We start from the raw sequence: 27298 nt of genomic DNA on the forward strand, positions 1-27298 counted from the left end.
ATTCAGATTTGAGACAGTTTCGGTATGCAGCAATTAACACACTTTCAATAGCTGTCCAGACACAGAATGAATAAGTAGTTTCTTACCTAGCTGGAATACAAAGAGCATGCAGGATGACTTGTAGCGTTTATGCTGAATCTAAATCTCCTTAAGTTTCATGGGGAATAATATATACTTAATTACATACAGTGGTCCATAAGTCAATTATATGCCATGCCTATTCTTCACGTCAATTTTTTTCTAGGCTTGAAAAGAAAATAATAGAAGTTAACCAGCAAATAGCTTATAGGAGAAAAAATAAGGTTCTCAGAACAGATCACATGTAAATCATCACAACACTAAGTTTTGTCAGTGACATTAAAGGAGCATGTCCTGATCCTTGTAATTGCATGAAAGTATCACTGCGGCAAGCTTACTTTTTCCTCACTGTACATCTATGTATGACTAGTAGATGGAATTACATTATTCATAAAAAAACATTTTTCTTCATCTAGCTGCTTGGTTTTTTTAATGCCCACTTGGGAAGTTCATTGATTATTAATGAATGCAGAATATGGCTACTCTCTTTGGAACGGAAATTAGATGGACCAAATTAAAGCCTCCCAAAGGACACGTTTGGCCCCCTTTATGCGGTTTTTTTACATTTTATATACTGAAACTATGATATTGTGAAGTTGGAAATACAAAGAAAGTTCAGATAAGTATTTTATCTAGACCAAGTTAACTACTATAAATGGCAGAAAATCCTGTCTGCATAACAGGTTTTTGTATAATACAGTTAATGACACTACCGGAATATTTTGCTTCCAGAAAAAATCGCCAGGATGACTTGGAAAATTCTTTACTGTACAAATAAAAGCACTTGTACATCAAGCATACTATTCAGTACTTTACATCACCATGAAAACATATTTGCAAGAAGCCTAAATATATGCAAATAAATGTATCATACTTATTTCAGTCATGAACAACAAGATGTGACTATTTGTGACCAACTTGAGTTTAGTTACTGTAATGCAAACATCTCTAACAGGGATCTAAAAAGGTTGCATACATTTCAGTAACAAAAATACTGAGCAAAATCATTCCCAAATTACATTCAGTAACACTACAGGAGTAAGTGTAAAAAGCACAGGATTACATAGGACACCACTTAATGGCTTGAACCACACAAAGACACGAAAAAAAAAAAAAGCCGCAAGATTAGGTCTTTTCAAATTTCCTACACACACAGCAATCTCAGTACATTACATTAAGCTCCATCCTTCCAGTAAAATTAGAAGGTATATCCATGTCTAATCCCTCAAGTTCACTGATGCAGGAATTCAAAAGATACCCAGATTTTGCGATTGGAGCTAATAAAATCATTTGCCATTGAGGCCCACGCATTTTCGCAAATGATTTTGGTTGAGTGCTGTTAAGTATCTATCATCCAGCTAGACATTTCTATTCCCCAAAACATTTTGTTTAAGAGAATTTAGAGAAAAGCATGGAGTGGGTTTAGCACATAAGGTCTATTCGGCCAATGATTTTACTGATCTAGATGAAGTCATTGAAAGGTTCCAAGATAAGCCAAACCCTGACAAAAATCCAAATTTCCTTGGGGAGAAGCATTAGGTGGATAAAAAAAAAGTCAGCTGAAGGTAACTAAAGCTGTACTTGAAGAGTATTATCTGATCTATATACAGACAAATAGCTTGCCTCATAAAAAACAAAAACAAAAACACCCACTGAACTACAACAAGATGGGGGAATGGGAAAGTTTTACCTAGAATATTTTGCTTTTTAAATAAAATCCACTGTTTCAGTTTGTCCACATCCCCACAGCTCTTCAGAGCATGCCATCTTAGACAGTATACTACCACTGATGAAAAATACCTATATCAGATTAAAGTTTAGACTATCTTATTTTCTATTTGTTTAAGTTAGCTAACCATATATGAGTAGCAGCCTATATTTCTGATCATAAGCTTTTACTCTTCAATAAGCTCAGGAGCTTAGCACAAATTTACTTGTCTGGAACTACACTTGTACATATAAAAGAAATATGCTTCTAAAAATACTAAAAATGTAAAAAATATTTATTGGTCTGAACTGCGCACTTAAACAAAAAAAATTTTAAAAAAATCCACACAACCCCAAAGCATCAAAGTGGACAACTTATCAGGCAGAAAGATGAAAAACTCTGCAATAGCTTCCATTCACAGCAGGTTCTGTTAATTTCTTCTAAACAGAAACTCTTCACAGGTTGGCGATCCTTTTTTCCTCCAGCAGTTCAACACTCAGATTGCCATAATGCACTGCAAGAACTGCAAGGGGAAGTAACAGACAATTCAGTATTTAGCAATGCTGGAAACAAGACTAACACTAGTATGCTAGCCATGACATTCAAAAGGAATGGCCTACTTCCACCCTGCCAGAAGCAGGGTATGGGAGGGAAAGAAAACAAAATAAAATACTACAATTAACATGTGAAAATAACTTTACTTTGGGGGTTTTAGCAAAGCTCACCACTCGATCTCATTTCATAGTGTTAGTTACAGCATGTCAACCATGTCAACCAAAAGTGATATAGTCAACCAAAGAGTTTAAAGCTTGCTATCTATATTGTACTGACAACTTCTGGGGTGATCCAGCAATCACTTCCCATAGTAATAAGTAGTTATACCAAGTACAAGCAGTACTATTCTCAGTAGAGCCTGCAGCAGAAGAGGTGAGAGCAATCAACATCAACCAGAAGAACTATGCTCTTAATATGAAGATGCCAAGTGAATTATACCTTAAGACTGAGATAAAGGAGCTTTACAGATGTTTTGATGATTTATTTGAAGACAGTAGCATTCATGAAGTAAAATACACATCATCATGAATGATGGCCACACCTTTATCTGAATTTTCTTCTTGAGAAACTGTGAAGTTTAATGCAAGTTCAGATTTCAAATGCTTACATTGCTGTAGTTCACAATTTTTAAACAAAACCTTTATCACATCCATGTGGCAAGTTGTAACAGTTAATACTTACATCATCATATACAAAATTCACAACCCCCTGTTGCATCTTGTCTCTTCTCCGGAAGAAATCTGAGGAAAGGATAAGATGCGAGTAAACCGGAGTTACGCGTCACTCCACAAACTATTTACAAAACACAAAGACAAAGTGTTTTCAAGTTCAGCTACAACTACTGCTTACAGTGTTTTCAAGTCACTAGTCCATGGCTTTAGAACCAATTGACCATTTCTCTCCTTTCTGTGCCCAAAGGAAGGGGTTCTGCTATAACGAACACTGCATAAAATATCCTCCCCGAAACTTGGACCTTGTTAAACCATTACTTTAACAATTTAAACTGAAGTATACACCAAAGCCTCCAAATTAGACTTTCATACAGCTATCATATTTAGCTGAACAGATAAAGTATACTATGTAATTATGAACTATTTTAGAAAGCAAGATACCTGTCAATGTCCGTAGCTTCACACAGCATGCTACATAGTCATCAAAAAAGATTCTGCCATTTTTGCTGTAACGTTTTACAATAGCGGTCAGTGTTTGTGGACTCAACCTGTAACCTAGAGATAAAAGTTAGAAGTTCTAGATTTCAGCCATCTATCATTGCCCTGAAGGAGAAAACAGACAAACAAAAACAAACAGGTGAAGAAAGAATCATTTATTTATCATTTAATTTTTTTCCAGGTGTTTATCTGAATCAGAAATTAGCAGCATGAAACCAGACATTTCCACTAGAACTCAGCCTCACTTTCATGCTCCCCTTTCATCCTAGCATCATTTCATTCAGGATCAATTACAACAGTACAGTTAATGCCTGCTTAACATGACTCAACAGAAAACAGAAAACTAATTCTCTCAACATTAATGATGCCGGCAGCAGCCTCTAACCCTTGCAGGATATATTTACATGTAGCATCCCACGCAAAATATATGCTATTCTAACAAAATGTAATTCTAAAAAGCCATCAAAAAATAGATACCAGCCTATCATTGCCTGTCAAACAAGTTAAATTTTATGAAGATATGAAATCCATTAGCTAAATACTAGTTTATACTGCTGCTGCGATGCTTTCAGTACAGAAAATAGAAAAATATGTTGTTATAGCTAACACCTAAGATTGTAAACTAAGAACAATTTTTAGAGGCAGTCTAAATCTGACTCCAAAGAAAAAGCATGATTATGCACCTATGCTGTATCACCATCCAGATTTGTTACAGCTTCCGAGTACCCCTTTACACAGAAACGTTGTTTGCTTAAGGAGATTGCACTTCTATCATCTACCTATTGTCTAAGGACAATATACTCGGAGGAAGTCTCATCTCTCATTTTGTATAGAAAAGGTTAATATATACATTCAAAAAGAATTAAAATAAATAAATAAGACCAAAAGTTTCATTGGATATTTTATTCCCTTCAATGTCCAGGTCTTAAATCTCACATATATCTCTTCTGTTATTTAAAACGAAGATCGATCTCTTTTCAAACGGGAAGACAGGTTGTGTAAGGAAAACAATTCTCTACAAAACCCATCAGTAAAAATGTTGAGTTCTCCCTCCTCTCTAACCTAATTGGAGAGTGTGCAATTCAGAGACCATATATGACATTTAAGCAGCAATATGGCACTCAGCCACAAAATCTGATCCTATTTCCAACATTTTAAATTGTAATCTGCCATTTATCTTACTAGTACAACATGAACTGTATAAAAATGGAAATTAAAGTTTGTGAAAAAACCTCCATGCTTGCTTACCCATAGCTGCAATGACTTGAGTTAATTCATAAAGTTCCACAGTCCCATTTCGATCTCTATCAATCATCATGAAGCTTTGCTTCCAGGCATTGAGAGCTGCCCAGAGCTCTTTAAATTCATTAAATCCCATTTTTCCTGTATAATCTCTCTGTTTATTTCAGTTAATAAGAATAACTTAAACAAGAATTTGGTCAGTTTAACAAAAATGAAGATACTCTGTAAAGTTATGAAATGCAAGACATACAAGTCAAATAAAGCAGCTAGTGTGGTTAAAGATAATACACCTCTACAATCACTGTTTACATCCCATTATAAACGCTGAAACAAGACCAGTATTCAAAAGTGAGTTTAAGCAATTTAAAATTCGACTTTTTCCATAAACAGGTTCAAAGTGATACCGAGACTCCACTAAAGTCATAATATGTGTATATAAGGATACATCCAGCATGGATATCATAACTCTGCAAGTTTCCAGAGTGAATGCTGAAAGGATAGTTAAAATTTAAAAAATGTTTATCATTAGTATCATTTTTCATACTTAAGTTACAGCAGTAACAATGACCATGAATTCATGTTTTTGAAAGCAAGGGGAAAACAAAGGAGAACACTAAAAATACCCCAAAATTTTTAGTAGGTCTACTAAAAGGATGAACCAATAAATTAACTGTTCTTTCTTGGAGAAGTGCTGTTACTATCATGACTTAGTTTTCAAGGGTGACAAAAATAGATGAGGCATAAAAACCCAGCCTTCTCAACTCTGCACCTCAGAAGACAGTCAGCAAGGCAGTGGTGATAACCTCTCCAGTATTAAGCTATACCTTTCAAACATAATACCAAGAACCATAAGAGCATTATTAAAAATGTATCTCAGGAAACAGAGCTAAAAGCTAGCACCGTTATAAAACATGGAAGACTGAGCAAGTCTGGAACATGAGCCTGTTATTTGCACATGTGTTATCCAACTAAATATGGAACAAATCTTTGAGTGGAAAAATGTATTCTAGTCTTATTATTGTTGAGCTGAGGAAAACAGTCAGAAGAACGTGCACTGAAAGTCTGTACAGATATGCTAGCATACATGCTGATCTTCAGAACCAGCAGATGAAATCAGTTCCTTCAGAGTGAAATGCCAACACTGCCAGACATCGCCAAAAAAAGAAAGAAGCCAAAGTCTCCTACTTGACAAGAAACAAAGTAAGAACAGAAATGACATCCACAAAAGCAGTATTGAGAAATAAGAGATAACCAGTCTGCCATAGCATAACATTCAGTGTCTTACGAGAATAGGTCCCACTGATTCCAGACTGCAGTAGACATCTCTGTAGTTCTTCAGCATCCACTTTTCCATCCTGTAGAACAAATGCATACATTTGTCACACTTGAGAACACACTTAACTTACAAAAACTTATCTGTGCTTACTAATGCATTAGATATTTGTACTGACACCTAAACATTCTTACATTGTTAAGAAGTTACTATAACAGAAGAGCACCTGATCTAAATCAGAAGCAGTAAGTAGAATTCTATGCTTCCAGCAAATTAACGGAAGTGAGACGCTAAATGGATAATTAAACACTCCCGAACATACTCCAAAGCACTAGTAAGGTATTTTTTAAATGTAGAATTTACATATGAAGATGATTTTGATCAACTTGCTGATTAATAGGCTTTCTATTGTTTTAAGTACTTGATATCACAGTGCCTTCCAAATCACCAGCATCTCCATTTTGAAATAATTAAGAGATGCTTTTCCTTTTCCTATTGCATCTTCTGGAACAGGTTGCCCATGAGGTAGTGGAGTCTCCTTCCCTGGAGATATTCAAAACCCGTCTGGATGCGATCCTGGGAAATATGCTCTAGAGGACCCTGCTTGAGCAGGGGGGGTTGGACTAGATGACCTCCAGAGGTCTCTTCCAACCTCAACCATTCTGTGATTCTTTTGGTACTTTAGAAACCACCTACATACTTGTTGCCATACCTTTGCCTAGTGCAGGGATGTTACTCTTAAACCAGCATGGGCAATTACATTCCAGCTATCCCTTTATTTCTATAGTTTAACTGAATATCAGTTTTGCTTTCCTTATTAACTCCTTCGGGGTGCTGCTTACAACTTTTCTGGAATCTTTCTTTGTATCACAAACAAGCTACTGCTGTTTGCCACTGAATAATTATTTTAGCCTGCTGCAACTGAGAAGTAAGACAGTCTTACAAAGTGCAAAAGTTAAGACACAAAAGTGAACTTCATAATGGTTTAAATTAACACGTTTTACTTCTCTACTAACACAGGCTCAGAAAGGCATGAGCTAAGTTAATGCAGCTCAGCTGACAAATATTAACATATTGAGCAACGAAATTATTCACTTGGTCATTTACAAAAAAATACAACATTCATGTTCCTCAAAAATAATACTGACATGTGCACAACTGCATTTTATTAGTGGTTTAGGTGTCTCCAGTATACATGCACACAAGGTGCATCAAGGCAGAGTGAATTGGGATTTTGCTGTTTTAAAGGCAATAAATAGAAAGCACTCAGCTTTGTTCTGTCCAAAATACACATTTTGTAACCCAGAGAAGCTTCATTTGTTAGTCAGTATTATTTTATCTGTACCCTTTCTTGCACCTATCTGGTATTCAGCACCACAGTCTCTAACTTGTTTTTGGTGCACATATAAAAAAACCCAAAACAAAAGAAATCCTGAACACTTGTTTCCCTTCTTTCTTTGCTAACACCAATTGTAAACAGAGTGGAATAACAAACCAGAGCAAGGTACAAAGACCAATCAAAAACCAAAACATCCAAATATACACACATCAGTCCTCCGAAGATTCAAAAATCAGAAAATAAGTTCTGGGAACATCCATATGAGATATTCTGAAAACAACTCAAGCCAGCATCCCATGAAATGAATTAATAACAAGATCCCCTTCATTTATAACTGAACATAGAGAAATTTAAACCGAGCTCTTCTGACTTCTCTGAGGGATTCGTAGAAAAGCCTTACTGGCTGGACTCCATTTCCTTGGAGCTCAACACTAGCTTGAGAAAAACTCAATTTTGGAGTGGTCACTGAGTGTAATTGATGACAGTGGCTGCACATAAGAAAAGCAACGCTTTTCAGCAAATTCACATCTTAAGGAAATTTTAGAAAAACAGTAGTTTTTGAACTATCACGGGACTCGTGTAAAACTTTAAGTGTGAAAACATTGGATACAAGTCAAACTTTCCCATACCATAGTTGTCACTAAGATATTTATTTAAAAATAAATAAAAAACAAAAAGGTAAAGTCTTAGAAGAGGAAGGACCAATATTTGGTGAGCTTGTCCCATGAAGAGTTTGAAGTTATTTTCCCCTCCCTTCCCTTCCCAAGATGTTGTACCTAGCTTTCATCCTTCCTACATCATCTTTTCAGGACTGTGCAAGTTAAGACCATGAAGACAGCAGACCCACACAAATTCCTCAGTGATATTAACTTCATTCTTCCTAAAGATAACTTGCTTTCAAGCTGCATGCCTCTAGGGAGCAGAGGAAACATTTTCATTTTGAAGAGTATGAGAAGAGGCTGTTTGCAACTGTTAATGGAAAGCCAAATTTCACCCACTGCAGTAGTAAAGGAGGATTAGTAGTATTCTGTATACTACCCAGAAACATCATGTTCTTCATTTACCATTTGCCTTATTCAAGTGCAAAATTAGGATGCTCACTTTTGATCCTCCCACACTCAACCCAGGTAGAATGTCTCCACAGCACCATGCCTCTCTCAAAAATGTAAGGGGGACAGTTTTCAATGGGTATAAGCTCACACAAAAAGAGAAGTAAAGAAGTGAACTAAATAACTTCAATTGTAATGAGGTGATCACACTTCTGAATCTTAAAGACAAACTGTAAGTACAATGAGATTCAGATATATTTCATCCTTCCCACAAAATGCAATTAAATTCCCATACTTCTGTGAATTTCAGAACTACCTGCTCAGTTCTTTGAGAGCCAAGGCCAGCGCTTCCATCACCCCACTGGTCTTGCTACATGGTAGATGACAGATTGTGATTATGTGCCTCGCTCGTACTTCAGGAGTGATTGTGTATTCCCCCTACAAAAAACTAAGTTTACTATAGTATTATATTTAAGAAAGATTTCTCTATAAAAAACAAAAAGTGCTTAGTTAAGTTTTTTTGAAAGGGCCCACAAAAAAAACAAATTTCTATCACTTCACTCATACTGCATTACACAGATTCATGCAAGGAAGAAACACTATACAAGCATCAAGGTTTTGTCATGTTGCAAAAAAAGATATTGCACTTAAAACAGACATGAAATGGCACACACCAGTAACCCATATTGTAATAGGAGTTCCAGTAGAGCGCTTGGGTATACCACTGATTGTGACAAGGATGATGCAGACTAGCATACAAAAACTGTAAATATTGCCAATGGTCACTGGTGAAGGAAGCAAGCCTGTTTTAACAAGGGAGCAAACCGACACTAAATTCTCTGTGTTCTGCAGAGCGAAACAACCTCATTTGACGAGCGTGAAATCCTGGAGAGATCATGCCTTCAGACCAAGATTCATCTCGGCCTCAAAAACTTTCATAGGACAGTTGTGAAAGTTAGAGTGAAAGAAAAAAAAAGCAACATAGCTATCATGTTATTGCTGTAACTTAAAAATGAAGCACACCTCATGTCACTACTAGTGGACAAGAATATGGCTTATTGATAGCTAAACCCAAATTACTTCCTAGGATTTAAAGAGCAGTGTCACCGTTACAGAATCTGCTCACTTCAATCTTTTAGAATTACATAAAGTTAGCTCTTTTGCCAAACTTTTTTTTTTTTTTTAAAAAACAAACAATGCAAGTTTAAATGGCACACAAATATCCAAGTTTTACTTTCATCTTCCCTTGAAGATTTTCCTTCAAGACATATTGGAAAGTCCCTACCATCAAATTTTGCGCTCCTTTAGCAGTATTATCAAGTTAAAATATTTTGGAGAAAGTTCTTCACAGAACAAGGACTTCTGAAGGCTAGAAAAGTTTATTTGAACTAACATTGTTTTAAGGTAACTCATGACAGGAATGTCTTCTGTCTGTCTCAATTTGAGAATTTAGAGAAAAGAGGAACTTATTTTGAGTGTGAAGAGATTTTAAGTCACTTGTCTTTTCAGCTATCAGTCCCATTAAGTATTGCAGACAGATAGCTGAATAGAACAGTCCTCAATCCAAAAAGTAAGCTAGCACTTTTCTTCTCATTTCATTACTAGCTAGTCAGGTAACATAGCACTGAATAAAGTATACACATGGGTCAAAAAAACTGCTTGTCTGACTTCTCTCCATTTACAGGGCAGGCAGAGAAAAAAAAAAAAAAGCATACTTCATTTTTGTCACTTCCCCCTCCCATCAGCACAATTCGGTTACCTAATAAGAAAGCAGATGCAACCACTTGTTGCACCTGTTAAGAAAGGACTTTTGAGAACTGTTTGAAGCGCTTCTCACAACCACAGGACCCTTTCAGCTGCTCACTGTAGTTCTAACACAGCACTGGGAAAGGGACAGAATCCCAATCAGCACCTCTGTTGGGTCTACCCAAGGCAGTTCAATTATCTTCTCACAAACATCGAAAACAAGACTTTCATGTCTCCAGAACATCTAGCATTGCAACCACAAGCCTCACATTTATGCCCAGGGATTAGGATATGACTCAAGCTCAGGATAAAAAGGAAGGCACTCAAGCCTAGTGCCTTTCCAGGAACGCAATTTGGGATTTAATTCTAATATTATTTCAGTAACCAGACAAGAAGCAATACTTCGTTTACTATTTTCAGCAGCATCAATTTTAGATGATACACATTACTCAAACTGTTCAGACATGTCTTCAACTCAGCTGTAAAATACAGATCTATCTAGCCTGAAACCAATAAAATTCAAATGTCAATTTCAAAGGAAATTGTAAGAAAGTGCTATCAATACCACACAATTAAGCCTCACTACCCTCACTGCCCTCCTCGCTTACACATATTCATCCTAAACATGTCACAACACTCTGAGCATTCAGGAAAAGAAGAATTCAAGAAAAAAAACAAATTTTATTATAAGTACAGCTTAGCTGTTCAGGTGTTCTAAAAAAATTCCAGTTCTCAGAAGTATCTGACAAATCAGTATCTGAAAATCTGAGTATCTGATAAATGCAGTGCATACAGCAACAGACAAGCACAATTGCCTTCTTCCATCTGTCCCCGTTTTCACAAGTTAGTGAGGACAAGGGGAGGATACAACTCATCGTAAAATGAGAGAGAAAAACAAAAAAAAAAAACAAAAAAAACTGTTCCACACCAACCGAGAAATGAAGCATAAAGAAGTAGTTAGCTAGACAGAGTCAAGGCAGCACAAAACAAAACCAGACAGAAGTACTGAGGTCCAGAGCCTATGCAACTTAAGATGGCAAAAGAAAAAAGCAGCCCCTCTAATCTATAAAAGAAGGTCACTCACCTGTAACTGGAGATCTTCAAATACATTGCTTCTGCAGATCCACGCTCTTGAGAAGGTGCATATTGGCACCACAAAACCCAGAACCATCTAGTATACCTGTGGGGCTGTGCACATGACCTCTGTGAATCCTTGCCAACCCCCATTGGTCTATTTCCCCCATACTGAACTACAAAACTCCCTGTTACTCCTTTTATCATGTGACATTGCAACGCTCTTATTAACATACCAATTTCAGAGCCATAACAAATACTAAGGCAGACTCCTGGGGTACAGCAACTCTTTTATCACTGTCTGCTAACATTATAAAAATATCTGCAGTATTTAACATCTTTTTTAAACAACATGTAACTTTTCAAAGCTAGCACATCCTACACAAAAAATAGGTCTAGTCTCAGGACATTTATGAGCCCACCCTCCACTCTAAAAACTGTACAATCTTACAGAACACAGAAGTTAGACTTAAGACCTTATGCCAAAAGAAATACCTTACAATTCAAGTAGCATCCATTTTGGAGACTCTAGTTCCTTGGGTTGCTAACCTGTGAAGTCATATTCTTGCATTATACTTTCCTACCCAATTTCTGTATGTAGTATAGAACAAAGTTAATTGAAATTCTAGTCTCAGAATTTCAGAGCTGGTTTTTTAAGTTCTGCTATCTGCATACAGAACTATGACACTCACACATACAGAGAATCTAAAGAAGAAACACTATTTCAAGAATGCAGTGAGAATCTGAAGGTGAACTGCCAATATATTTTGATAAATTTTAGCTTATTAATAGAAACACGTCTATCAAGTCTGTACTACTATGAACTCTAGTGCCAACTATAGTTACAGTTAGTGCTGAATACTACACTTTACCTGAAGATGAACGATTGTTACTGAGAATACTATACTAAGATATTTCTTTTTAAGAAAAAAACACAAAACAAAACTTTACTAGGATTGCTTTGACAGCTAATTATTTAATTGTATTGTTTATATTATCTTACCTGTCCAGCAATGGCACTGAAGTAAGTCCACATGGGGTCAGCAGCAACAGAGTAAATACCAGAATATGCAGAATATCCAGAGTATGCACCATAAGGCGTATTTGGTACTGCTCCTGGCATTGACTGTCCTATTGTCATTGGCATTCCAGGCATCTGACCACTGTAACCTCCATACTTTTGTAAAAGCAATAAAAATAAGAAATAAGAAATGAGTGTCTTCATTTTGATAAGCTGAAATACTTTCATTTTACAATGAAAACGTACCTTATGCATGATTAAGAAATACTTGTTGCACAGCTTATTTTAAAAATATAAATCAACTTCCAACTCAGTCATACACCTGAATATACTGTTAAATGACCTCCTTCAAAAGGAGTTTTGAAAATATTTAGTGAAGGAGGAGAAAAAAAAAAAAAAGATGGCATAATTCGAAGAACAGTTCTACATGCTTTTGGCTGCATTATCAAGGAAAATTTCTAAGAAAAAAAGTTACTATTATACTGCTACTGCCATTTTTTTTCCTCTCCTCTTTTCAAACAGGGAGGTTATGGACATTAGTGATATAGTTTGCAGGGCGCTGCAGTTATTAATTTATTCAAAAAAAATCTAGTTCTGAAAATTAATTCCTAATCATCTAATTTTCCCTGTGCTTTCTATTGGATCATAATTTCCTTTTCTGTGTTAAATTTTTTATTCAGTCATTTATCTATGCCAGGTTTCAAAACACTTTCTTTTTATTGGAGTAACAACATGTGGCACCAGTTCCCTTCTTCCAGCTGGGCCACATGTAATTTTGAAGTGGTTCTGCATATCCTGGAACTATTATTTCATGGGCTGATTATAGATTTTACTGTGGGGATGATCTGATCTTACCCATAATAAAAGTAAAATGAAGCAAGTAAAGTTTAGTTTACCTATATTTAAACATAGGGTGTTTTGTCCAGTTTTGTGACCAAAAAAAAAAAATACAATCACATAGTTGAAGGAGTACTCCAAAATAACATAATATAAAGCTTCTCATGCCACACAAGGATCAGAAAAACAGTCATAGTAACCAGTAGGTAAATGGCAGAACACAGAATTTGAAATTGAACTTGTGGGCTTACAAAAATAAACACACCAGTAGACTGAGCTAGCTTTATCAAGGTGAGCACATGAGAAAAATCAAAAGAGGGAAAGAGGCAATTTTTTCTACAAGCTTCCAGCGTTGGTCCTTATTCCAGCTGTAAATGGCTCCTGGAGATCACATATAAATAGTATCTTTCTTGTATTGCAAGAACCGTGTCAGGTCTATAGACGTGAAGGACGCAAAGCCTGCAAGACTCCAAACAAGCCATCACTGCCATTGGTATTAGCTATGACAGTTTTGTAACAATAAGAATTTTCAGCTATAACGCTGCAAGGTAACTTTAAAGTAACGAAAGAGTTTTATGATCTCCAAATATACAGTGAATGCTGATATTTAAAGATTTAACTAACAGTGGCAAAGGAAACACACACATACAAAGGTCTGCTTTGTTTATTGGAAGCGAATACCAGTGCCAGGAATACTGAGCAACCAGCCTCTATGGTGACTGCATTTAGACTGACTATCTAAACAATTAGAAGAATATTTATTTTCATCTCTTGTATCACAACTACAAGTGCCAGAGCAGCATTTCTTTTGCTCAAGGACATGCCATGCAAACTGCATCCAATTCTTTTAATCTCAACTACAGTACAAGTAGTGTACAAGTGGCTTCCTGTTTTCTAATGAAAAATTACCATTACAGTGTTTCCAGTTGTACTATCAGCCCTCCCTAGGATGTTATTTTTAAGCAAACGTAGTTTAGTGTCTACGGCCACCACAGGACCCAGCTGCACACAAGAAACATCAAACATGCTATAACTGTATTGCACAAGGGCAAGGCCCAACTCAAAGTTCTATTTCCAATGGTTTCATTTCAAAATCTTGGCAGTGTTTAAGCACCGATCTGGATCTTCCAGGGGTCCTTGGCCCCCTCTGTGCGAGGAGCTGCAAGAAACCTTTCCCCGCGGGGTTCCTTTAGCCCACGACGCCTGCACCGCCCTCCCGCCCAGGCCTCCTCTGCCGAGGACTCGCATCGCGCCCAGGGCCCGGAGCGGGCGGGCGCTCTCTGGCCGCAGCCACGGTGCAACCGCCCACCTGCCCCAGACACTGCCGCTTCCCCTGCTCCCGCCCGGCCGGACCGGCATTCCGGTGCAGCGGCCAGCCCTGGGAAGAAACATTTTCCTCCGTGCTCCTCCTCTTCAGCCCAGGCTGCCCCAATGTGCGCGGCGGGGAGGGATGGCAGGAATCTGGGGGGGGCGGGGGAGGGAGGGAGGGAAGTGCCACGCTCCTCGCCAGCCCCCCGCCGGCAGGCGTTGCGCGGAGCCGGCGGCAGCGAGGGAGGGCCCAGCCCGGCCCGCTCCTCTGGGCCGCGTAGGCCCGGCCTCACCGGAACCGCGCCGCGAGCGAGCGCTACGCCGGCCCTGCCGGGCCCTAACGCAGGCGCTGGAGAGGCTTTGTCCGGGCCGCCGAGCCCCCGCCCTCGCGGGCCCCTACGGGGCGGCGGCCCCGCCGGCACTCACCCCTCCGAAGCCCGGGTAGGCCATAGCGGCAGCCGCCAGACCGACTCGAGCCGCAACGGCCGCAGCGCCAGGACCCTGCCGTCACCCCAGCAACGCCGAGGCGCGGCCTGCCGAGGCCCCTGCTATTGGCCCGCGGGGGCCCCGCCCCTAGCGGGCGAGGCCCGCGAGCCGAGGGGCGGGGCCGCCTGGCTGGGCGGCCGTTGGGGGCGGGGCGGGAGCGCTGGGGGTCGAGTTTGCTGTTGGTGCAACTGTCTGCTCCGCAGGGAAACGCTCCTCCGGCGTTTCCCTTGTTTTTGGTACAAGTAACTGCTAAATATAACTCCTGGAGGTGCTCACATACTGTTTTTCCACTTGCTTTAATCTTGTGTTTCAGTAGTCTCCTCAGCCGTCGGTCTGAACTTCTGCCTTGCTGGTAGGGAAGATGTTACAGTGCGGTTAGGGAGCAACGAGCAGGGGATTTCCACGCGGGGTTAGGAACTGGCTCTGCTGAGCTTTTCTGCTGAGTTACCCAAAGAAAAAGCCTTGTGTTGTTCCCCTGTCTCTCTGCCAGCGCCCCTGCTTATGAACTTCGTGACTAATTACAGCCAAATCTGAAAGGGAAAAAGGTCTCAAGGCTCTTACTCCTCTTGTGTTACGAGGAATGCGAAATCCAGCTAGAAGAGCGCAAGAGATTCAAAATAGTTGCTTCATAGATGGACAGAGTAGGAGCTCAGCCATCATGTGTTCCACCTAGCAGTAGCTGGAATAGGACCTAGCAACACTGAATTACTTTTTTTCTTTAAATCCAAATAGTTTACAAATGTCTCTTTAATATTTATAAACTCTTTGAACCTGTAAAGCGTTATTCTGCTATAAATAACACAGGACCTGATTTACCATTGCTACATATACAATGTGGGAAACAAGGTGGACATACAACCAACCTATCTACACAAGCTGCACCCAAGTAAATCCTGCAGAGCTCAGGCCTTACAAGAAACACTCATCTGTGAAACTATAAAGGCTAGAGACAGAGAGAAAGAAAGTAAAGGAGAAAAAAACAGACTTCTTTCAGAACTTTTTCAAAGGAAATTTGCATAAAGCCATCATTAAAAAGTGCCTGCTAGAGACAAGAATGAAACCTAATATAAGCAGAAAGGAGAGAATGAAATGAAAGTAAAACAGATATGACGTAATAGATGGGAAACAAAAACCAACAATGAAAGAAGATGAGTATACAGTTACATAAGCGAGAATGAAAACACTATATATTTCTGCACCATCTCTATAACTGAACGTGTTCTGCACTATTACTCTGGATGAAATCTAGACAGTATCAAAATCAATGCGAATCAATTACAGGCTCCATTCACTTTGAATCAGACCTAAAAAGCAAAGATTCCTGAAGTCTGGAATGCATATCACTTCTAGTACAAAAAACTCTTTGAAGAAACATGTCACCTGCAATAAGGTAACTGCAGCCTAAAGGGAGGCACTGGCAGAGTTTGAATCACAGATTAAATGCCTTCATTCAATCAGGAACCAGCCAACAGGCAATATATTATTGCTGGGTACAGCAAGGGATCTGAGCAGCCAGGCTCGCTCTGCTGTGCTCCATAGCACCTGCAGGAACTCAGCCAGTTCTGGCACAGCATGTTAGGTACAGCATGAAGTGATTAAAGACCCAGAGACTGCATAAGGTCTTGTAAAGTCAAGATGCATGAGGTTTGTAAAGTGAAGTGTGACTTACATGGGCATGGAGATATAACTGGGTCCTGGCTTTTGCAGCTTCAGAGAAGAGGGGAAGAGGAGAAAAAAATGGGGGAGTCCTAGTTCCTGGGAGTGTTAACAGGATGCTTCAAGGAACTTAAAAGTGTAGGAATGTGGAGATGATGGTGTGTGAAATCACCTTGCTGGCAGTCAGCTTGAGCTTCTGACTTTACCTGTAGCGGGTCTGCATGTATGAGCTTTTACCACTGCTGCCCATGGCACTCCAGGAAATTAAGCTCAGGAACTGTTGCTGTAAAGCTGTTCACCAAAAGGAGAAAGCGAATTATGAATATTAATTAAGCCATCTAAAATACTTGTGAATACTGTCATTGGATTTCCTCAGAGAAAGGGATACAAGATGAATGACCTGAGGTAAGTGAACATAATTTATCAACTTCTTTCATTTACGTAACATCAATTTTTAACACTTTCCAAACATCAGCTTTCAAACATAAACTAGGATTCCTAATATTTTAGGAATTTGGGACACCTAGATACCAAAGAAGTATGGAGCCTTAAATCCTGATTTAGTTCATATATTGAAGTAAAAACTAGAATTTTGGTTCTTACGATATATGTGTGCTGTGAGAAAAGGTTAAAGGCAAATTACTTTGAAACCAATTGAGATGGTATTTGGAACAATTAATTATACTCTTTTCTCATCAGCCAAAAATAATTTTCAGAAGAAAACACTGTGAAACATAAATATTCCAAGAAAAACAGTCCTTTGGATAAATCTGTGTGCTTATGTTTTGAAATATCAATAACAATAATTTGGATTCTATGAAATGTTTGCAGTTTGATGGGTCAATATTTAGCAGTTGAATTCAACAGGCAATGCATTTTAAGCTTTTTTCTTTCTTGAATCTGAAGGCAGGAAATTCTTAAAAACCTCAGACCTTGTTTTTTGTTTCTCTTGCTCAGTCTTTTGTTTCTCTTGCTTTCCTAAAATAAACTCCCTTGCTTTCATTTAAAGTCCTGTTATAGGTGGAGGATTTTTTAGAAATCTTATAATATCATTGAGAAATGATTTCTGCCACTTGCTAGGAACTAGGAAGCGTTGTCCCTTTCCTAGAGTCAGTGAGCTTTGTTACCCCCTTCACACGATGACAGCAGTGCAGCTGCAAAAGAAGCCTCCAACTGAAGAAAACTCCAAAATGCTGTAGCACACCTCAGCAAGACAAGCAGCTGCAGGCACAATGGATTTGAGTCACAGAATCGGAGGAGTCTAGCCTGGGAAGGGAAAGCAAGGCCTGAGATTAGGTTATCAAGGGCCCTGTCAAGCTGAGTCTTTGGCATGAGGGAGCTTCCACCGCTTCTTAGGCAACTGACTCCAATGTTTAATTGCTCTCATATTGAAGTTTTTTTTTTCTTATATCCAGACAAAATTTCCCCTGAAGCAACTTGTGCCCCTTACCCCTTGCCATGTCACTGTGCATCCTTGTGAAGAGAGTACCTCCATCTTCCCTGTAACTACCTTATAGGAACTGAAAAACTGGGATTAGATTCCCCCTAAGCCTCCTTTTCCTCTAGGCTGAGTAAACCCAATTCCTTCAACCATATTGGCATGGAGAGGTTTGGTTTAGGGGGAAAGTTAAGAAAATGGGTTTTTACTGAACAATGGTTATAAGGTGCCAATGACCCTGTCCTTTTGTAACCCTGGGATAGCCTGCAGAAATCCCCCACTGCCACAATCTAAGATCATTAGTGGATGGCGAACACGTAACCTAGCAGCCCTTACCCATCAGTCACGTAGAGTATTCCAGAAGGAAGGTGAGTCTGCATGGGGTCTGCAAACAGGTCCGCAATATAATTAGGGATTGAAACCGGACCACTAAGAGCGGGGGTCTAGACAACTTCAACCACTCGCTTCCCTGCAGTCCCAAAGTGGGCTAGGATAAAAGGGGCACACGCGAGCCCAGCAGTGGTGGTAGTGAGAAAAAGCTGAATTCACTGAAGAAGTGCCGCTGCCGAGAGCTGAAATCACTGAAGCGGCGGGGAAGCAGCAGCCTCGGCGGCCTTGTCCAAGGCTCCCCCCGCACCGAGGGAAGCTCTCCGCCCCGGCAGGCTGCGGCAGCCAGCACCGCCGCGGCCCCTGATCCGGGACACCGGGTCAGGCAGCTGGGGATCCCCCACCGCTACTGACAGCGGCACCGGCGGCCACGTGAGTGCTCCCCTCCCTGCTCCGGGGAGCAGTGACCGAAGCGGCACGCCGGCGCGGCTGCGGCCTGCTTCCTGTGGAGCGCCCATGGCTGCGGCACGCTGCACCTGGCGTGGCCTGCTCTGTAATCCTGGGGCTTGCAGCGGCCCCCCCCAGCCCCGGGCATGGCCTGCTTGTCTCTTCCTGCGCTTCTCCCTCCCCCAGCGCCTTCTCTGGTAACCACCAGGTACCTACACCTTGGTGGTTTGAGCTCATGTTTGTGTTCGTAATTACTGTAATTGTTCCTGTTCTGCGTTGTGTGGGGAGTTCCATGTGAGGTGACTGACTGATTAATGGTGTATTGTTACTATTGTTGTTATCATTAGCTTTTAATTGTTATTGTTACCAGTGATACATATTAAACTTTGTTATTCGTTTCTGGCTGTTAATTGTGAACCCATTCATAAGTGACAGGGACACCTATACTGCCACCTGAACCTTTCTTGTGGGGGGGAGTGCTGTGGGGACCAGAGCGTGAGGACTCTCTGTGACTGGCTCAGCTGCCCCTCCTGGGCCTCCCCTGACACATATGTCAAGCTCTCTAATCCTCTAAAAGTCATGGTGGCCCTCTGCTGGACCCTCCCTAGCTTTTCAATGTCTCTCTTGGACTGGCATGGACTTAAGTGGACACAGTAATCCAAGTGTGGCCTAATAAATGCTCTCTATTCACTCTGTTGTTTTCCTGTGGAACATCAAATTGAGTTCATGTGTCTGCTGCCTTACCTGAGAGTCACACAGAGGGTCCCTAAAACCCAAGGATGCCAAGGGAACCAAGCCTGCTCCTGAGGCACAATGACATTTACCGTATGGGTGAAAGCACATCTCAGGAGAGAGGCCTTTCCCACAGTGTTACAGAGACTATCCAACAGCTCCCCTGGGAAATTCAATGCAAGCCTCAAAACCTCCTGCTCCTTATGCAAGGGGCAGTTCTTCAAGCTGGCCAAGATTACTTTATGGTAGTATATGCAGCTCAAACTAAGGACAAATGCCAAAAACCTATGAATACAATACCAGAGCAAACACTACAATATACAGATCAGTTTTATTTTCCCGCTGGCCTTTTGTGGGTCTGTTTTCTACAAAAAAAGTATACCTTGCAGATGAACACAGACCACCTATGATACGTTGCTCCTACCCCCTCAGGTTATCACCTTGGATATCTCCCTGGCTGCATGCTTGGAAAGCCCGGAAGAAGCCTCTAGAGAATGGCTTCTGTCTCTTGTAAGAGAGAATTTTGAAACACCGGGAGAGCGGCCCTAGGAGCTCATGAGCTGGGAGGTGGGTTATACACTTACGTTATTTGAAAACCGATAGTTCTTGTTAAAGGTTTCCTTTCAGATATTCAGGAGGGACAGCTCTGGCGCCCAGCCCGGGGCTCCAGCCCGTCCCGCCAGGTTCAGGGCCCGGCCCGGCCCGGCCCTCCCTCCCGCAGCGGCCGCGCCCGACGCGCAGCCGCCTTCGCAGGGGAGGCCGTGACAAACGCGGCTGCCGCAACCGGAGCGCAAACGAAACCGAAAGCGCCCGGCCGGGACGCACATAAAGAGGGGCAGGGGCCGCGGGCCAGCGGCACTGCGGCACTGCGGCGCGTCCCGTCGGCTCCTCTCCTCTCCTCTCCCCGCTGACGCCGAGCCGGGCCCCCTCAGAGACCCCGCCGTCGGCAGCAGCAGCCCGGGCTCGAGGGCTGCGGCGGGCCCCCCTGCCGGGAAGCGGCAGAGGACGAGCGGACACCCCCGCCCCGCGCCGCTCCCTGCGAGGTGGCCGCCGAGGGGCCGGGGACCGCCGGCGGCGCGATGTCGGAGGAGTCCCGAGCCGAGCGCTTCCTCTACATGATTTCCTGCTTCAGGCCGCGGCTGAAGCGCACCATCCGGGTGCAGCCGGTGCTGGACTGGCTGCCCTCGCTGAGCGCCGAGGAGCGGGAGCAGGTGCGGGCGGCGCTGCAGCGGGGCGAGGTGGAGGCGGCGGAGCTGCTGCTGCGCGCCGTGGAGCGGGGGCCCCGCGACCGCTTCCCCGAGTTCCTGCAGGCGCTGGAGCGCGGCGGCTGCAGCCTGGCCGCCTGCTACGTGAACCCCAGCCTCAGCCAGCTGCCCTCGCCGGCGGAGGAGGCCGACCACGACCTCTGCGTGCACTTGGTGCAGCTGCTCCACGGCACGCTGGTGGATAACATGCGGACCATGCAGGTGGCCGAGAAGTGCCTGCAGATGGACATCTTCCAGGTCGAGGACCTGGAGCGGGTAAGTGGCCTGCCCGCCTCGGCCTGGTGGGCCCGGCCCTGGGGAGTGTCTGCCGCCTGTGTCTACAGGCACCGGCCACCCCCGGGAGCTATGGGAGAGAAAAGAAGTAGTAGCAATATACGGTGTTGTAAGTACAGAAATGAAAGGCGGTTAAGGAGACCAAGAACCCAAACTCTAGGGAACAGAGAAACAGGACTCCAAGTAGGCCACAAAAAGCTGTTTAGTGGTGGGCCAGGAGGACGGATGCTGGCTAAGAACCAGGGAAAGAAATTGTGTTGAACAGAGAGCTGGAATAGACCAGGATCTAAGTGGCAGGATCCTGACTAGCACTGCTGATGTGTCTCACTTTGCCACTTAGCCCAGGCTCAGAAGACCATAAAGTGTATTCTGGCCTCTGAGCTGTACCGTAAGGTACTGCTCGCCCATAAAGTCCTAGAGAATACCTAAGTTAAAACAAAACAAAACCTGCTTCTGAGAACAGAGTGGACAACGAAGCTGAGCAGAAATGCCACTTTGTCAAGAAAGAGTAAGTGTTATTCTTTGGTGAAAACATTTGGCAATGTTTGCTCCATTTGACCAACAATGATATGCCCAGACTGTTGTGAAACTTATTTGGAAACCAAAAAAATGGGTATCCTGCGACTTAGTGTTACAAGAATAAACCGAAGTAAGATTTGCCATAGGGACAAGGGAAAAAATGGCAAATTAATGGGGGAACTACATCATATTTGCACTCTGAGCTTTTCCATCAACTTTTTAGGTAGTTGATGCTTTGTCTCAGCTAAATAACAGTCATATGCCTCATTTCATCAAGATGGGTGACTGTCAGGGAACAGCAAAGGCCAGATGCTCCCTAAGGGAGGAAGACCCAGGAATCAAGCGTGGTAACACAGCTGGCAGAGGCGCGGGCCTCGCCTGCCCCATTCCTGAATTGTTCCACATGTTCTCTGGGCATCTTTTTGCTGCTGGTATTTCTGTTGAAGCCCTTCATTACCCTTCACATCCTTGTCAGTTCCAGCTCTACCAGGGCTTTGGCCTTAATGCCATCCCTGCATACCTGAACAGTGCTTCCTATATTCCTTTCTGATCACCTCTTCCTACTGCCATGTCCCATAGACTTCCTTTTTGCTTTCAAGCCCTGCTCAGCTGAACTAACCTGCTGCTGTCCCTGCCCATTTGCTTGCTTATCAGTATGGATGATTCATGAGCATTGAGGAGGTTGTCCTTAAAGACTGAACACCTGCCCCAGGCTGCTTTGCTTTGGGACAGCCTCTCTGTTTCTCTTGTGATCACCTGCCTGCCTAGTTTCACTCAAGACAGCCTTGGGAAGCTTTTCCATAGCTTCTTCCAGGGCAATAGCTTTTCTAGAGGCTTAGTTATTGTACCTTCAAGTGGGAAGTGCAATGATGAAGCCAGCGTTTAAGAAGGAAAATGTTCCATTTTATGTATGAATTTGCATCAGAGATTAAGTCTGAGGTCTGGTAAGCTGTGTGGCTTCACTGTGTCTATGATCAAGGTTGGCTATTTGCTAAATCAGTTTTAACAGTGATTGTTCCATAATAATGATTATTATATAATGGTTATTATTACAACCATTGTTCAGTACTACCACTCTCAAATAAAATTTCAGATCTGAGTTTTATATATCCTACCTGAAACCGTATGTGATAAATATGAGGTTGGACAAAAATACAATATATTTCTTCTGCTGAATAAAATTATTGCAGGCCCACTTCGTATCTCTACTTCTACCTGTGTTTTAAATGGTGACAGAGAAGTGCTTTTGTAAACATGCTGTCCTTAGTAATGTATCCAAACCATTTAAAAATTATATCTCAAGGTTTTTTTTATTTTATTTTCACCAGATCCAGACTGTTACTGAAAATCGTGGGAACAGAGATGGTGCAAGGGAACTGTTAAGTAGAATAGTTCAGAAGAAGGACTGGTTCTCCCCTTTTTTGATCGCTTTGCGTGGAACCCAACATGAAGACCTTGCAGATGATTTAAGTGGAAATACGGGAGGTAATCACCTTATTAAACTAGTACTAATGACTTCTTTTAATATCTTTTTTTTTTTTAATTATGACTTAGGAAACAGTACAGCATTCTCATTGTATTGATTTCCCTGCATCACTGAGACTAATGCTTTCAGTTATCCAAGGCTTTCAGGATCAAGTTTCTTAACAGCTTACTTTATAGATTCTTAAACACTAAAATTGTTATTAAATAACATCAGAATTCTAATAACATGTATATAATTATAACTCAACTGAATACTTACTGTTTATTACCTATTTGTTTTCGGCGTGATATTTTTATAATAATTAATTAAATATATTCTGAATATTATTTTGACTAGTGTTTCCTTAATAGTACAGATTTACAAATACATATAATGGGATAAGACAGTCACAAGTCTCTAGAGATATTGTATAAAATTGACTGTAAAGAATAAACTAGTAAACAGATTATTTATAGGAAAAAAAGTAAAAGCTACAGAATTTTGGCTAGTACTTTCCAATACCACGCAGTGATTATTACATAATAAAATTATCCCAGTGCTTCCCTAAAACGTTCTAAAACATGAAAAACAGAAGCAGCCCCCAAGTACACTCTCTCTCATTTTATACTGGGCTCAGCATATGTTTGGTAAGATTTCTGGGGACTAAACTTTTTAACCAGATTTCCCATTTTGCATCTTCAGCCTTCTTGCTTGAGAAGCTCACCAGAACTATGTCTTTGTGGCCCCCATGTAATTTTAGTTGCTGCATATGGGACTACACGTTCAGACTGGCGTAAGAGGTGCATGAAGGTGTCTCTTCCACTTGAGGACAGGAATCGACCGGATTCCTCTGCCACACACGAATAAGCAGCAGCTACATTTAAGCATGCCTTTTCACTGTATCTTCCAGCTTGCAGGACAGGACCAATCAGGTCGGAGCCTTAAAAAGTAGTTCTGCAGGAACATCAGAGGCTAGGAGTAGTGCAGCAGCTACTGTGGTCCTAAACTTCATTTTGTGTTGCAGCTTTGTCAGGCTTAAGTTCTTGTGTTTCTTACTTTGCTATCGTAAGGTAAGCAAAGTAATAAATACTTAGCAAATAAGCGAACTGTGAAAATTATTTCCCTGCAAACTGCATTTCTGAATCTTCAGTATGGTGCAGACCAGATAGGGTAACACTTAAGTAGTTTAATTCACTTGTTTGATGGAATGCTGAATGTATCTATTTATTCAAAGGTTTCTCAGTAATCTTTGGTAATGCAGCCCCAAAAAGAAACTGTGCAGATTAACGTGTAACGCTTAAATCATGTTAGTCTAACCAGAGTATAAGACATTTTCCAGGTACACAGTTCTATACGTGTAATGTCCACTCATACAATGACAAGTACAGGAAGCACTAAGAAAAGGCTCATCGGGTACCTTGTGAGGAGAAGAGTGTTGGTACATTTTATAGCTCAAGTCTGATCCCTAATGATTTGTTATAGTAAAATAAGTTGTCATTACCAGATTCTTATATGTAGCAATTGAGAACTTTATAGAAAATTAATCTTGTCATAAAAAAAACTATTAATTTCTTTAAATTTAATTTCTAATTGCACAGTAATGGAATCCAAATCTGGAAAACCCTGGAATGCAATTTTCCAAAGTTTTATGAAGAGTTTTTAATTTGTTGAACAGCATTTTCACCTTTAGAGTATGCCTGGTTTTATATGTCTGTAATAAAAATAATACCAGAACATAAGTCAAAAAGAAAGAATTTTTATATTTGAAATAAAACAAAACAATGGAAGGAGGGTGAACATTTTCAGAAAGCTCTCAAGTTTCCTATTTTATGGGAAAGTATTAAAGCCTAAGACGAAGTCCTGCTCTGAGGTACATCCATTTATGAGCTTACAGAACCGATGGAGTTAAGACAAGATACAACACAGATCTAGTCCACTAATTCAATTTTCAGATCTTCATAGTGACAGCAAATATTAGAGATTAATGACAAACAACTTTATTTTGTAAATATTTGTAAGAACATTGACAATCCAAACTACGATGTTTAAGTCAAGACCAAGATTGTATGTCATGCCATTATGTGCTAACTTGAACATGAATGATGAATTCAGTTTAGTTCTGTGTTTTCTGTGCTCCACACTAAAAGAAAGTAAATGTTTTATAGTGCATTTCTATTTATTTTCTAGGAATAGAAAATAGAGAAAACGAAATGAATAACAGGACAAATGAAGAAACAGAAGTCACAAGGCAACCGGGACATGCTATAGTGGAGGATTTCAAACAGCAAGAAAATATGAATGACAGGTTAGCCAGTGAGAGTAACGTTTTGGAAAGATCTATTGGAGAGAATTCTGTAGCTTCAGGTACGTCCAATAATTGTTATTTTATTCTGGTACCACTTAAACTGTAGTAACTGGGAGCAACTCAGTGGAAATTCTATAGCACTTGTTTCTCATTAGCTCCCATGTTGCTCAAAAATTCAGGAACATATGGTACCGTTGATGTGAAGGGAATGAATGGAAAACATACATCTTGATTTCTTGGAAGCAGTAAATTCAGTTTTTTCCTGTGAATTAACAGTAGTGGCGATTTTAGGGGTCAGATCTTCTAGTTTGCTCACTTCGGTTCAAAGGAGCAGATCTAGGATGAGAAATTAATAATATTGTCATCCTTGAACTAATTAATCTGAAAAGTATGAAAAAAATCTTCACCTAAAATAAATATGAAGAGCTGATTCAGAAACCAGTTTGCTTGCGCAGTACAGAATTGAGAGGACATGGCCAAAAAAGCTGTGGCATGCTATGTGTAGTCTTCATGGAGACAATGCTCTGTTTACCCTGCTTGTAGTGATTATGTTTGATATACTGTGGTCTGTTTGATCTCCCAATTGAGCAACATTAGTGGTCTTCCTTTTCTCTTAAGTAGTATTTTTAAACAACATTGTATTAATTTTTTATTACTTTACTGTGTAAAGAAATGAATAATTTTCACATGCGTACTTCTTTAGTATTATTAATTATATTAATACTGTTAAATTAATCCTCTGTCTCACACCTGTTCAAGGTAGGTTTGTACTAATCAATGAAAAATTTGGTTTACATTAGCAACTCCTCCCAGCAATGACAAAGTTTAAATCAAGAAGAGTGTTTCTACATCAGTAAAACTGCATCTATATCAAGATCTTCTGTTAGTAGAGGGCTGATGTTTGATACTGGAAACATTTTTATCTTTAGTCCTTTAGAACTAGTTGTCCAACAAGTACTTTTTAGGGTTTATATTTACAGAGCATCAGATTAAGCCTGAATCACTTCACATCACATGCTCAGAAGTACAGCTTTAAGGAATTGTTTGAGCCTGTTGTTCATATGGATCTACTTCTAAAATTGTGCATTGGTAGCTGATTATGAGCAGCAGCAATTGCAGAGCTAACTGGGAACTGATGATTCAAACATATGCTCTATGATTAAGGAACCATTCGTATTTGTTACAACTTCAGATGGAACTCAAACAATAGTTGAAACTGAGATAAATCCTGCATGAAATGATTTTATTGGTCTTAGTGAGCCAAGGAAGTGAGACAGCTAGTGCTGCATTTTTTTATAAAACATGAATAAATCAAGAAGAATTTGGCTCTGAAAGCTGCAGCCTTTCAGTGTGCAACAGTAGATAGATTATTTTTTCATTTCATGATATCAACAGCATATCGAAGTGCTTGGTAGCAAGTAGTGAATTAACTACAGCAAAAATACCAGTCTAGTTTTCCTGGATTGGAACATACCTTGGCAGTACAAAGAAGAAGTTCCAAATATTTAAGGATGTTACGGAATGGATTAAACTGAATTATCCTCACTCTAAGTTAGGATCCTTTCAGTGCAAGGTTTAGACTTTTAGTTGCAGCCAATGGAGGGTAGGACTTGCAGGTAACTAAAGCTATTTAGCTGTCCACTAGCCTGGCACAAGGTAATTCCAGCCTGAAAACTATCATCTAATCAGCACAGAACTGTAATCATATTAAATAGACAATGTGAATGTCTACATTAGCAAGTTATGTGGTTGAGCAGGTCTGTACGGTGAAGTAGTCAGTCCGAAAATGTTTGTGTTTTGCTGTATTTCAATGGTTTGCTTCAGATTAACTTTAGTCTTTTGCTGTGGACTGCCTGTCTGTGAGTGGCTGAAACACAGCTCATTATGTTTCAGCCAAGGGAGTTAATTTCACGTAGTCCAAAACATCTCTGTGATGTGAACCAAAGTAAAATAAGTGGAGGCAATTGGCAGACTCACTTTAAAAGT

General features: G+C 40.6%; 2 protein-coding genes across 4 annotated transcripts in view; one reads left to right on the plus strand and one right to left on the minus strand.

Moving 5' to 3' along the window:
- Positions 1–825: 825 nt before the first annotated feature.
- GCA (grancalcin) lies at positions 826–14972 on the minus strand. Of its 2 annotated transcripts, XM_068948783.1 has the most exons (9): positions 14826–14968; positions 12237–12410; positions 11244–11347; positions 6038–6107; positions 5198–5241; positions 4759–4906; positions 3454–3567; positions 3023–3081; positions 826–2309 (listed from the first exon to the last, which is right to left on the minus strand). In XM_068948783.1, exons 3-9 carry the CDS (start codon positions 11328–11330, stop codon positions 2283–2285), a joined length of 549 nt encoding a protein of 182 aa, XP_068804884.1. In that variant the 5' UTR covers positions 11331–11347; positions 12237–12410; positions 14826–14968; the 3' UTR covers positions 826–2282. The 2 variants fall into 2 exon arrangements, with proteins under 2 accessions (XP_068804884.1, XP_068804883.1); XM_068948782.1 differs by lacking the exon at positions 11244–11347 and having other exon boundaries at positions 14826–14972.
- A 5242-nt stretch (positions 14973–20214) lies between these two features.
- Positions 20215–27298, plus strand: part of IFIH1 (interferon induced with helicase C domain 1) — a 30694-nt gene continuing 23610 nt past the window's right edge. The window contains exons 1-3 of one of the 2 annotated variants that reach the window (XM_009676150.2): positions 20215–21005; positions 22871–23027; positions 25195–25371. In XM_009676150.2, coding sequence (XP_009674445.2) covers positions 20565–21005; positions 22871–23027; positions 25195–25371 — 775 coding nt within the window. In that variant the 5' untranslated portion in view covers positions 20215–20564. The remainder of the gene's footprint in view (positions 21006–22870; positions 23028–25194; positions 25372–27298) is intronic. The other variant, XM_009676151.2, reaches the window with a different exon arrangement.

Source organism: Struthio camelus, chromosome 6 (genome assembly GCF_040807025.1).
Source record: "Struthio camelus isolate bStrCam1 chromosome 6, bStrCam1.hap1, whole genome shotgun sequence".
In the NCBI taxonomy this organism is placed as follows: domain Eukaryota; kingdom Metazoa; phylum Chordata; class Aves; order Struthioniformes; family Struthionidae; genus Struthio; species Struthio camelus.

Excerpts from the sequence above, each read along its gene's own strand:
- GCA (XM_068948782.1), bottom strand. The coding sequence starts at position 14,849 with ATGGCCTACCCGGGCTTCGGAGGG. Across the intron at positions 12,411-14,825 it reads CCTACCCGGGCTTCGGAGGG|TATGGAGGTTACAGTGGTCA; the intron begins GTGAGTGCCGGC and ends CTTTTACAAAAG. Across the intron at positions 3,568-4,758 it reads TCAAGTCATTGCAGCTATGG|GTTACAGGTTGAGTCCACAA; the intron begins GTAAGCAAGCAT and ends TTTTATCTCTAG.